The following is a 13,857-nucleotide window of genomic DNA, read 5'->3' on the forward strand; positions in this document are numbered from 1 at the left end:
TATGATGTGTTACATTCATAGGAGCAGACAGAGAAGTTTGAAGTAAGTTTGGAGCAGAAGAAATATAAATAAACCTTGTGTAAATTGTCAGTTTTACGCCAAGCTAAAATGCTATTTCTAGTCATTTTACATGCACATGTTACCAGATATTAGGGCAAAAATTATATTCTTGATAATAATATTTTTTGTTTTCCTGTAAAAATATCTAAAAATCCTTAAAACAAGATCAATTTGATTAATCTTGTTTAAAAACACTGCATAAGATATTTAGTTTTTTTAGAGAATGCATTTTTAACAGGTGTATTTTGTAGTTTTTAATAGTCAAAACAAGTGAAAAAAATATACCAGTGCTGAAGTAGTAATCCAAAGTATTTAGAATACATTACTGACCTTGAGTAATCTAATGAAATATGTTACAGATGACATTTTACAGCATGTATTCTGTAGTAGATTACATTTAAAAAGTAACCCTCCCAACCCTGTATATATACACAGGTGCATCTCAATAAATTAGAATGTTGTGGAAAAGTTCATTAATTTCAGTAATTCAACTCAAATTGTGAAACTCGTGTATTAAATTCAGTGCACACAGACTGAAGTAGTTTAAGTCTTTGGTTCTTTTAATTGTGATGATTTTGGCTCACATTTAACAAAAACCCACCAATTCACCATCTCAAAATTAGAATACATAAGACCAATAAAAAAAAAACATTTTTAGTGAATTGTTGGCCTTCTGGAAAGTATGTTCATTTACTGTATATGTACTCAATACTTGGTAGGGGCTCCTTTTGCTTTAATTACTGCCTCAATTCGGCGTGGCATGGAGGTGATCAGTTTGTGGCACTGCTGAGGTGGTATGGAAGCCCAGGTTTCTTTGACAGTGGCCTTCAGCTCATCTGCATTTTTTGGTCTCTTGTTTCTCATTTTCCTCTTGACAATACCCCATAGGTTCTCTATGGGGTTCAGGTCTGGTGAGTTTGCTGGCCAGTCAAGCACACCAACACCATGGTCATTTAACCAACTTTTGGTGCTTTTGGCAGTGTGGGCAGGTGCCAAATCCTGCTGGAAAATGAAATCAGCATCTTTAAAAAGCTGGCCAGCAGAAGGAAGCATGAAGTGCTCCAAAATTTCTTGGTAAACGGGTGCAGTGACTTTGGTTTTCAAAAAACACAATGGACCAACACCAGCAGATGACATTGCACCCCAAATCATCACAGACTGTGGAAACTTAACACTGGACTTCAAGCAACTTGGGCTATGAGCTTCTCCACCCTTCCTCCAGACTCTAGGACCTTGGTTTCCAAATGAAATACAAAACTTGCTCTCATCTGAAAAGAGGACTTTGGACCACTGGGCAACAGTCCAGTTCTTCTCCTTAGCCAAGGTAAGACGCCTCTGACGTTGTCTGTGGTTCAGGAGTGGCTTAACAAGAGGAATACGACAACTGTAGCCAAATTCCTTGACATGTCTGTGTGTGGTTGCTCTTGATGCCTTGACCCCAGCCTCAGTCCATTCCTTGTGAAGTTCACCCAAATTCTTGAATCAATCTTGCTTGACAATCCTCATAAGGCTGCGGTTCTCTCGGTTGGTTGTGCATCTTTTTCTTCCACACTTTTTCCTTCCACTCAACTTTCTGTTAACATGCTTGGATACAGCACTCTGTGAACAGCCAGCTTCTTTGGCAATGAATATTTGTGGCTTACCCTCCTTGTGAAGGGTGTCAATGATTGTCTTCTGGACAACTGTCAGATCAGCAGTCTTCCCCATGATTGTGTAGCCTAGTGAACCAAACTGAGAGACCATTTTGAAGGCTCAGGAAACCTTTGCAGGTGTTTTGAGTTGATTAGCTGATTGGCATGTCACCATATTCTAATTTGTTGAGATAGTGAATTGATGGGTTTTTGTTAAATGTGAGCCAAAATCATCACAATTAAAAGAACCAAAGACTTAAACTACTTCAGTCTGTGTGCATTGAATTTATTTAATACACGAGTTTCACAATTTGAGTTGTATTACTGAAATAAATGAACTTTTCCACGACATTCTAATTTATTGAGATGCACCTGTATATATACGTGTGTGTGTGTATATTATATATATATATATATATATATATATATATATATATATATATATATATATACACTACTGGTCAAAAGTTTTGAAACACTTGACTGAAATGTTTCTCATGATCTTAAATATCTTCTGATTTGCATTATACACATTATAAAACTAAAATTTAATTAAAACAAGTTTTTTTTATTTAATTAATGATGGACCAAATAATAAAGAAAAGCAGCCAATAAGTGTCCAACATAGATGGGAACTCCTTCAATACTGTTTAAAAAGCATCCCAGGGTGATACCTCAAGAAGTTGGTTGAGAAAATGTCAAGAGTACATGTCTGCGATGGGGGTCACTGGACGCCATGCAAGGAGCAGACGTGTGAGCGACGAGCTCTGCGCACTGCTGAATTTTTGATTATTCTCATGTTATAATCTGGTGAAATTTGATACACCCAGTTACACATTTGCCCTTTGTTGCAAAACATGGCAAAGAAGTCAAAATCCTCAGGCTCTGGAGATTTTAAAAGACACTTACGTGTTCAGGATGAAAGCCCTGACAGGCCTACAGCCTGGGGACTCGATTTGGATGGCGCGGCGGGAGAAGGAATCCAGCGTCAACTGTCCAACATGTCGATGATGTTGACAGAGATTCTTGCTGACTTGGAGGATCTCGCTGTAATACGTCGATCGATTATGGCGATGGAAATAAAATTCTCTGAGTTAGTTACAAGAGTGACTGATGTTGAGAGACGAATCGATTGTCTGGAATCTTCGGAGAGGGAATTAACCGCTAATACGCCCGCGACCAATGTTGATTTGAAACATCTCCATGAAAAGCTTTAAGATCTTGAGAATAGAAGCCGCAGGAATAATGTTCGAATTGTTGGAATTCCTGAGCATGAGGAGGGCAGAGATATGGTGAAATTCCTAGACGAGTTTTTCCCGAGTCTGCTCGACATAACAGGCCACAAGCTGGAAATCGAGCGAGCTCACAGAGTCCCAGCTCACAGATCTGCTGAGGGAGATAGGCCCAATCAATTCTGGCCAGAATTCTGAGATCATCCAACAAAGATCTTGTGTTGCACCAGGCGAGGAGCAAAGGGAAGCTTTCTTGGAAGAACCATAATATTTTCTTGTTCCCGGACTTTGCGAGTTCGACAAGAGAGAAATGCGATCGGTTCAAGGAATCCAAGAAACTCTTACATCAGAAAAAGATCTCGTTCGCTCTGATGTTTCCTGCCAAACTGAGAATAGAAACGAAGGTCGGTCGCAAAGTATTCACATGTCCCAATCAGGCAAAGTCTTTTATTGAATCAATGGGTGAGTAAACCATTGGGTGTTTCTCATGTGAGTGGGTCGACTCGCTGTACTTACTCTGGCTTTTGAGGATGCTGGGCGTCATTTTGGTTTCTTTTTTCTTTTTGCGTTGGCTCCGCCGAACGGCTGGAGTTTGTTTTGTGAATAAAATTTTTCCTTAAAGAAACTTTTGCATTGATGAAAGATTACTTTTGCATTGAAGTTCCCGGCCAGTTTGAGAGTGGACGCTACGGATGACCGCAAAATATCTACATGCTCACACAAAGGATGTCTTTTATAAAGTTGATGGATTGAGTAAGTCATGGTATATACATTCATGCGGCCTCCAAGTGAATTGACTCGATCATCCAGGGAACCGGGATTCCGGGTTTTGTTTCTTGTTCTATTGAATAACACTCCTTTTAGAACAGCTGTGGATTAATCTGTTTGTTCTTCATGCTTATTCTTCCTGCTGGCTGTGGCTTGTTTTGTTGAGTATTTTTACGGGACATTGGAATGATTACATCATCTGTTGAACTCATAACAGCTGGCTCACTGAACATTTGTTTGTTTGTCCGAGGAATCTGAACGGTTTTATATCAGCTGGAATTTGTTTTGTGGAAGATCACACCTTTGAGACAGTTCTGTGAATGAATCTATGTGTCCTTTGTGTTCATTCTTCCTATTGGCTGGGGTTATTTTACAAAGTATTTTCTGTTATGTAATTTTGCCTCACAAATTTGTGAGGCAAAATTGAGCAATCCGATGGCAAATTTGTCGTGGGGGCTCGTGGGCGTTCATGGACCTTTTGAGTTTAGAGGGACTGACGCCGGTTGGCGCTGTCGTGCACTGGGTTAATGGGCACGTTTTTCTTTTTTCTGTTTGTTTTGTTCGGGGGGATGTTAGATGTTTGATTGTTTCACTAATGGGGAGTGTGGTCTGTATAATTTTGTTTTTCACACACAATTAATTTTTTCTACTATATCAAAATGTCAAATGTTAATATGAGTGGATTATCTCTCTCCACATGGAATGTGAATGGGTTGGGGCACCCCATTAAAAGAAGGAAGATTATTACTTTTCTTAAATGTAAGAAATATGATATAGTGTTTCTTCAAGAAACACATCTTTCCCCGCAGGAAGCTGAAAAATTTGGGAAGATATGGGGTGGACATGTTTTCTTTAGTGCTGGCTCAAGTAAGAGCAAGGGAGTCATTATATTGGTAAACAAACATCTACAATTCAAATTTCTCAAACAGACTAAAGTTAAATTAGGAAGAGTCATTATTGTTTTAGCAGAAATTCAAGGGCAAAGTCTGATTTTGGCTAATATTTATGCACCTAACGCTGATGATCAGGGCTTTTTTATAGATCTTGAAGGGATGTTGCAAGCCACTGGCACCCCTCATGATATAATATTGGGAGGAGACTTTAATCTTTTGTTGGACTCAGTCCTTGATCATAGTGAAGCAAAAGTGTGTAAGCCCCCTAGAGCAACAAAGGTGCTTCATAGGATGTGTGAAAATCATGGTCTTTCGGATATTTGGAGACTTTTGAACCCATCTGGTAGGGACTATACATTTTTTTCATCAGTCCATAAGATTTATTCTAGAATGATTTTTTTGTTGTTGTTTATATCCAAATCACTCATTTCATCTGTTGTTGATTGCTCAGTTGGAAATATCTTAATAGTCTCAGATCATGCTCTGGTGAGTTTAGAGGTGTTGCCACATATAGAGAAAAAGAAATCATATAGTTGGCGCTTTAATGTGTTTTGCAAAATCCTAAATTCCAACAAATGTTAAAGACTGAAATCAATGTTTATATGGAGACCAACTGGTCCTCAGTATCCTCTGTGGGCGTGGCTTGGGAGGCACTTAAAGCGGTTCTTAGGGGTCGGATCATACAGTATGCCTCATTCATTAAAAAATCCAAAGCACGAGAACTTGTGGAGTTGGAAGGAAATATTAAAAGTGCCGAGGCAGAGCTGAAGCGCCGTTTGTCAGCTGATGGCCTCAGAGAATTGACTGATTGAAATATAGATATAATACTATTTTGTCACGGAAAGTGGAGTTTTGGTTATTCAGGGCAAGACAGTCATACTTTGAGTCAGGGGACAAAGCAGGGAAGCTTTTGGCTAGATATATAAAGCAGAGAGAGTCTTTTTCTACCATTCCCTCAGTGAAATCTGCTGGTGGTGAAATATTTACCTCAGCCATTGATATTAATAATACCTTTAAAGAATTCTATATTGATCTCTATAGTTCCACGTCTTCGTCTACTGATGAAGATATTAGAAACTTTGTGGAACCATTAGATCTTCCTAAACTGATGACTGAGCAAAAAAACTCTCTTGATTCTGAGATAAACCTGGAGGAGCTTGACGAGGTAATTAAGGCCCTGTCTACAGGCAAGGCTCCGGGGCCAGATGGTTTTGCCGCAGAATTTTTTAGATCCTATGCTACAGAACTGGCTCCACTTTTTTTAGAAGTTTATACTGAATCATTAAAAATGGAAAACTTCCTCCAACCATGACACAAGCCTGGATCAGTCTGATTCTTAAAAAGGACAAAGATCCAAGCGAGTGTAAAAGTTACCGTCCAATTTCCCTGATCCAACTAGATGTAAAAATGTTGTCAAAAATTTTGGCTAACCGATTAAGTTATGACATCTCTTATACATATAGAGATGTCACATGTATAAGACATATTTATACATTTGTATACTGTTGAGTGTAATTATGTGTATAACAGATGTTTAAATTGTGTTGTGTTAATTTGATGTTATCATAAATTGGTATATGTCTCATAACTGTCACGACTGCTATGTTGATCGGAACCGCACACAAGAATTTCACACACCATTGCACTTGTGTATATGGCTGTGTGACAATAAAGTGATTTGATTTGATTTGATTTTGATATAGATCAAGTGGGATTTATTCGAGGCCGCAGCTCTTCTGATAACATCAGGCGTTTCATCAATATCATGTGGTCAGTAGCGAATGATCAATCTCCAGTCGCTGCCATCTCACTTGACGCCGAAAAGGCGTTTGATATGGTAGAATGGGATTATCTTTTTAAGATTTTGGAAAGGTATGGGTTCGGGAGTACATTTATTGGTTGGATTAAGTTACTTTATAGACACCCTGTAGCAGCGGTACAAACAAATGGATTAATTTCAGATTATTTTACTCTGAATAGGGCACTCGGCAGGGTTGCCCACTTTCCCTATTATTGTTCTGTCTTGCCCTGGAACCATTAGCAGCCACGATAAGAAAGGAGGATGATTTTCCAGGGGTGACAGCGGGAGGTGTGGCGCATAAGCTTCTGCTTTACACAGATTATATTTTATTATTTGTCTCTGAGCCTACTAGATCTATGCCTTGCCTCCACAGAATTATTCATTCCTTTTCCAAGTTCTCAGGATACAAAGTCAATTGGTCTAAATCCGAAGCCTTGGCGCTGACAGAAACGGCTTTCCAGCCGGGCGCCTTCCAGTGGCCCAAACAGGGCATTAAGTATTTGGGGATTTTATTCGCAGCAAATTTGTCTGATTTAGTTAGAGTTAATTTTGACCCTTTAATGAAAAGGTTTTTGAGCGATGAGGGCAGGTGGACTTCATTACATTTATCGATGATTGGGAAGGTTAACTACCTGCTTCAGTCTCTCCCTATAAATGTCCCCCTCTCTTATTTCAAGCAATTTGATAGCATAGCGAAGTCCTTTATTTGGAATGGTAAGCGTCCCAGGTTAAATTTCAATAAGTTACATAGGCCAGTTGACAAAGGTGGGCTAGGCCTACCCAAGATTTTATTTTATTATTATGGATTCGGTCTTAGACATTTGGCTCATTGGTCGCTTCCACCTGAGAGAGCCCCTCCCTGGTTTTGTATTGAAAAGGAAGTTCTTGCCCCTATCTCGCCACTGCGAAGCCTTTTGATCAAAGTAGCCGGAGAGGTTAAGTTGCACCCAGTTATTTTGCATTTCCACTCGATATGGACAAAAGTGTCCAGAGTGTTTAATTCGGATATTTATTTAAACGCAGCCTCGAGCATATGGCTGAACCCTAAACTATGTACCCTTTTTGTTGGTCAGATTGGATTGTGAGGAGGGTTAATGCACTTGGTGACCTATATGAGAGTGGAGTATTGAGACCTTTTGAAAATTTGGTTCAACATTTTGGCATTCCCAGATCTCAGTTTTATACTACACTGCACTATTTTTGGGAGTGGCATGCACCCCCCTAAAGCGGCAGGTGCTTTGGGAGAGGTGATTGCTGCTTTTGGAAAAGGCCATGAGGCATCAGTGTATTACTCCCTGCTAATTCAGAGTCTGGGGGATGGAGCCTTGACTTCTCTCAAGAGAGTATGGGAAAAAGATTTGAATTTGGTATTGGAGGATGGAGTGTGGACTAAGATTCTTAAAAATGTCAAGTCTGTATCTAGAGATGCAAGGGTTCACCTTATGCAATTTAAGATTTTACATAGATTTTATTGGACCCCCTCTAGATTATATAGGCTTGGTCTTAAAGACACACCCACTTGCTGGCGATGCCAATCAGAAGTTGGAGACACTACCCATGTCTTTTGGGGGTGTGTTAAGATCCAGAAGTTTTGGTTGAGGGTTCAGAGGTATTTGTTTGACGTTTCGAACACTCAGGTTTTGCTTTGTCCCAGACTCTGTATTTTGGGCGATAATCATATAAAAAATTGGGTTATGACCAGACTCATGATCGGCAGGCAAGTAATTTTAAAGGGTTGGAAGTCAAGTGGAGCACCCTTTTTTTCGGAGTGGTGTGTGGAAATGGGGAGGGTAGCTGCATTTGAACAGGCGGTAAGTAGAAGGCTGGGGTTTAGGGACTTATTTGCTAAAAAATGGGGCAAATATTTAGTTTTTTGGGGGACTCTCGGGGAGGGGATGTGGAGAGTGTAGTTTAGTTTAATCATGTATGTTTATTATTATTTTATTTATTTGTGTATATATATGTATGTATGGATAGTGAATTGGTGGGTTTTTGTTAAATGTGAGCCAAAATCATCACAATTAAAAGAACCAAAGACTTAAACTACTTCAGTCTGTGTGCATTGAATTTATTTAATACACGAGTTTCACAATTTGAGTTGAATTACTGAAATAAATGAACTTTTCCATGACATTCTAATTTATTGAGATGCACCTGTATATGTGTGTGTATTATATATATATATATATATATATATATATATATATATGTATTTATTTTTTGGATTGCGTGTGTGTTATATGGGACCACAGGGGTGTTCGTTAGGGGTCAGGGTGGGATTGTATTAGTAGGGTTTAAATGTAAAATGTTATTTTATTAAAAAAAAAAAAAAAAGATTGAGGGTCATGGTGGGGTTGGGGATTGGGAGGGGGAAAGGGAATAATGGGGGTTAAAAGTTGATTATGTGAATTAATATATGTTTTGCTTTTCTGTTTCAAGTGTGTGAATCAATAAAAACTGTTAATCAGAAAAAGAGTACATGTCTGCAAATTCTAGGCAAAGGGTGACTACTTTGAAGATGCTAAAATATAACACAGTTTTGATTTATTTTGGATTTTGTTTAGTCACAACATAATTCCCATAGTTTAATTTATGTTATTCCATAGTTTTGATGACTTCACTATTATTCTATGTGGAAAAAAAATTATAATAAAGAATGAGTAAGTGTTTCAAAACTTTTGACAGGTAGTGTGTGTGTGTGTGTGTGTGTGTGTGTGTGTGTGTGTATATATATATATATATATATATATATATATATATATAGTTTGACACTGTTCTTGCCACAACCTAAAAACGTAATGAATTTAAATCCACAAGCCTTATGATGTTCAGGTTCAAATCTGAGTGTGATAATACTGAGTTTATTAATCACTTACTTGTTACACTTGTGGTGTTCCCAGTCAGAAATGACCGGCCTATTAAAAAATTGCTTATACATCTCTCATTATGCCATATTATCACCAAATATTGGATTCAATCTTTTTGTCAGTTAGCACAGTATTTGTATTTCTTTTTTAAACTTACTGATCATAGGCCTCATTGACCTGAGCTTATGCACCTCTGTTTTTGAGTGAAAAAATCATTATTTGTGGATAATTTTGGCAATATTAAATAAAATATGAAAACATTCTGTTCAATTTATCATACTAGTGTGCTTTAAAGTTTCACCAGGAATTTTGTTTTGAAATGCTTTTATTTTGTACAAAATGGCTCAGTCACACGTGTGGTGTTCCTGGTCAGAAATGAAAATGAATGGGGAGATCAAAAATGAAAGAAAAATGGAGTGTTCAGGAGCATGTTCATCATGTTCATGTTCAGATATATACATGTGTGCTTGCAAACATAAAGGCCTCAGACCTGTGCACGCACACATACACGTGCACTAACACACATACACGCTCATGTACAAGCATAAATTCTTGAGTATTACATGCTTTCTTTTTCACAGAGATGAACTTTATCCTACCCTGAACTGCATCCAACATCTATTCATCAATCCAAAATTACCACACACACATGCTCACGTGCAAGCACAAACTCTTAAAGTATTACATGCTTTCTTACATGTTCATATATGTGCATGTGTGCTTGTAAGCATAAAGGCTGTTGGTGGATAAATGGATGCTGGATGCAGTTCAGGGTAGGATAAAGTTCATCTCTGTGAAAAAGAAAGCATGTAATACTCAAAAGAATTTGTGCATGTACTTGAGCATGTGTGTGTATGCGCACATGCACATGTCCGAGGTCTTTATGTTTTCAAGCACACATGCACATATGTGAACATGACATGATGAACATGCTCCTGAACACTCCATTTTTTTCTTATTTTTGATCTCCCCCATTTATTTTCAATGGCCGGTCATTTTTGACCAGGAATGCCACAAGTGTGACTTTGTGCCATTTTGTACAAAATAAAAGCATTTCAAAACAAACTTCCAGGTTAAACATTAAAGCACACTAGTATGATAAATTGAACAGAATGTTTTCATATTTTATTTAATATTGCCAAAATTATCCACAAATAATGCTTTTTCACTAAAAACAGAGGTGCATAAGCTCAGGTCAGTGGGGCCTACGATCAGTAAGTTCCAAAAGGAAATACAAAACCTGTGCTAATTGAAAGAAAACAAGTTGGCAAAAAGATCTAATGCAATATTTGGTGATAATATAACATAATGAGAGATTTATAAGCAATTTTAATAGGCCGGTCATTTTTGACCGGGAACACCACAAATGTTACTTTGTGCCATTTTGTACAAAATAAAAGCATTTCAAAACAAACTTCCTGGTTAAACATGAAAGACACTAGGGTGCTAAATAGTACAGAATGTTTTCATGTTTTATTTAATATTGCCAAAAATATCCACAAATAATGCTTTTTACTCAAAAACAGAGGTGCATAAGCTCAGGTCAATGAGGCCTACGATCATAAAGAGATTTATAAGAAACTTTTTATAGGCCAGTCATTTTTGACCGGGAACACCAAATTAGGTAAAAAATATCAACACAGCACAAGGGTTAACATGCACTAGGAAAGCTTTCAAGCGCTTTTGGGAAGCTGGATATTTACCATGCCATAAACATATTAAGAAAAAGAATCAGCATTATGTTTACTTATTGAGACACATATAGGTTATGATAAATATTTTAATAGTGTTTAGTATGTTTAGCAAAATTACAGTGTGTCAGAAAATACAATGATCTCGGTCAACATAAAAAAAAAACATCCACAAAATGTAAAAGAAACACAATTTCACAAGGACACACAATACTCCATAAATCTTCCCACCCAAATAAAGTTTTATTCCTGTGATGTTAATAATCTTCCATCCAACAAACTACAAACACTGCCAGATTCCACCAATTCTTGGAGTAAAATATACCCCACCTCCAAACAAAAGTCTGTACCTTGTCATGGCATGTCTCACAGTGAATAGTTGTTGTAATGTTCATATAATGTTTACATTTGGGGCCATGCAGCCCAATTTCCCCTTTTTGGATGTCCGTAGTGCCCGCTCCTCCCACAAAAACCAAAATATCTGAGATTTTCTGGCCCACTGTTGAAGTCTGTATCTGGCTTATCCGGTCCCAGCTGCAGCCTTCCTCATCACCTCCTCATCCTGCACGGAGAGCTCAGTGAGCTTACGACCAAGTCTCTCGTGCAAGTCCAAATACTTGGCGACACAGCGGTCCAGACACACAGCCTCCCCCTTTGAAAGTTCTGCTTCCTTGTAATGAGGGGGAACGCATTTTCTGTGACATGCATTGGTCATGCTGCAGGGGGAAAAGCACACAAGGGTTAGTAGAGATGAGAGAGGATTTCAGTTATGTAATATGTATATTTACAACTATATTTCTGTATAATTTACTCTAACTACAATAGAATCTGTGATACTCATGAATTCATCCTCCTAAATCCTCACTTAAAGGTACAGATCATCCAAAAATTAAAACCATGTCATCATTTTCATTTTTGGTTGAACAGTTCCTTTAAGTTTGAAACCTCCCCAGCACACGTACATCTCAGAGATGTCTTATAGATGTATTGTATATAGAGCAAACAACCTAAAAAATAAGTCTTCCAGATGTAAACACGCATCAAATAGACATCTGTCCAGATGTTGTACGTATCATGTTGCATGAATACCCTGATAGCACAGGTACACAACCCAGACATATTTTTTAGGTTGTTTGCTCATCGGCAATACCTTTCCTCTCCGATGTCAATAAGATATTCAGCAGATGTGTTTGAGATGCTTATGATTTAGAATGTGTGTTAATCTGACATATTTTAAGATGTTTAGCAGATGTTAATTAGATTGACGTTTTCCACATAAAACCCCTAAAACAGATATCTCTGAGATGTGTAAGATATGGGTATTTACATAGTATTCTGAAGTACTTAAAAAACATTGTATTACCATGGTTCGTCCAAAACAAAACAAAAATGTATTACCACAGTACCATACCATGTCCAAAAACCATATGGTTTACTAGTTTTGTGTTAGCTGTCATGTGTGTTCTGTCTGCCTGCTCTGACTGGGGAATAAAAAGAGAGATGATACAGTCGTTTCTGCATAAACATTATCAAGTTTGCACCCAATGAGAATATACAAACGATGATTTCTAAACTACGTATTAATAAATGGTGCTTAAGCTAATTTTATATAACAGGCGCATTTACAAAAATAGTTTTAGTACAAAGGGAAGACATTAAGGTCCTCTTTAACATTTGACTGCTTCACTTTGTCATTAAAGAGCACACATCTCTGAGGACAACCCGATGACAGCAGCACGGTACAGATCAAGTCACATGACAACACAATAACTACTACACACTACATATATTGCAATTTACCGCAGCAAAAATAGCAGTGTTTTCATTGCAGTGATCAAACGTATTGTTACTTTGCTCAATACGCAATCTAGAGCAAAGCCTGATGTCTAAAGATAACAATAATATGCACAATGAGATTCATACCGGTTATACATATCAGCCATCATTTCCACCTCCAGCTCCGCGGCGAGCTGCTGCGCTTTCAAAGGATCCATTTCTGCAAACAAGCTTTCGGTTTACCCTCGCTTAAAACCCACCAGAGAACTTGTGGGTCCCGTTCAATATTGAGCCCTGACAGCCTCGATTAACCTTCACCAGTGTGCTTGACCGGAGGGAGAACCCATGTGGATCCTTTGCATTCAGTGTTGTAATTGTCACTTCCGCTGACAATAAAGTTTTCTATTCAAAAACGCCTCATTGGTTCAAACTTTTGTCAGCAGTCAATAAGGCATTGGACAAGTCTGCATTTATGCATAAACGTTTAAACCCTGGGGTACCTCATACGGCCCCTATATTTACTAATACTATCTTTAAAGGTGCACTCTGTACTTTTTTGAAGAATCGAAGTATGGCTTACACTGACATCTAGTGGCCTGGATGCCGCATCATTCAAACAGTAGTTCTTAGTTACCGATACCATTGTAGAAATTCACCATGCAAAGTAAGCCAAGATTAATTTAACTCATGAAAGTGTCCAACAACAGGGCAGTTAAGAGATTAAAGGAATATTCCAGGTTCAAATCAATCGAATCGACAGCATTTGTGGCATAATATTAATAACGTGAAAATTTATTTTGACTCGCTTCTTTTCATAAAAAAAATTAAAAATAATTAAAAAAACATTGGCTTACAGTGCGTGGCACTTACAATGGAAGTGAATGGGGGCTTGGGAATGGGGGTGGGGGTTAAAAAAATTACTTTTGGGAATGGGGGTTAAAAAAATAACTTTTTTATAAGTATAGCCACAGTACATAATCTGTGAAAACATGATTTTAGTTTGATAAAATCACTTACATTTTCTGTGTAAAGTTAAGACAATTTTAAAAATAATTTTTTTGTTGTAGTTTTTTTAAGAAAGGGATGGATGTCAAAATTAATTTATCTGGTAATCAACATTCTGCCACAAATGCTGTTG

The 13,857-nt window shown here is 37.8% G+C and overlaps 1 protein-coding gene across 1 annotated transcript; it reads right to left on the bottom strand.

The window, feature by feature from the left end:
- Positions 1-10,355: 10,355 nt before the first annotated feature.
- Positions 10,356-13,254, bottom strand: LOC127444616 (mitochondrial import inner membrane translocase subunit Tim10-like). The gene is made up of 2 exons (XM_051704086.1): positions 12,867-13,254; positions 10,356-11,659 (listed from the first exon to the last, which is right to left on the bottom strand). The coding sequence occupies exons 1-2, from the start codon at positions 12,935-12,937 to the stop codon at positions 11,464-11,466; spliced, it is 267 nt and encodes an 88-aa protein (XP_051560046.1). The 5' UTR covers positions 12,938-13,254; the 3' UTR covers positions 10,356-11,463.
- Positions 13,255-13,857: the final 603 nt, after the last annotated feature.

This window comes from Myxocyprinus asiaticus, chromosome 8 (genome assembly GCF_019703515.2).
Source record: "Myxocyprinus asiaticus isolate MX2 ecotype Aquarium Trade chromosome 8, UBuf_Myxa_2, whole genome shotgun sequence".
NCBI lineage: Eukaryota > Metazoa > Chordata > Actinopteri > Cypriniformes > Catostomidae > Myxocyprinus > Myxocyprinus asiaticus.

Bases quoted from the DNA above. Each gene is read 5' to 3' on its own strand.
- LOC127444616 (XM_051704086.1), bottom strand. From the start codon at position 12,937: ATGGATCCTTTGAAAGCGCAGCAGCTCGCCGCGGAGCTGGAGGTGGAA. The intron at 11,660-12,866 runs GTATGAATCTCA...TTCCCCCTGCAG, and splicing joins ATGGCTGATATGTATAACCG to CATGACCAATGCATGTCACA.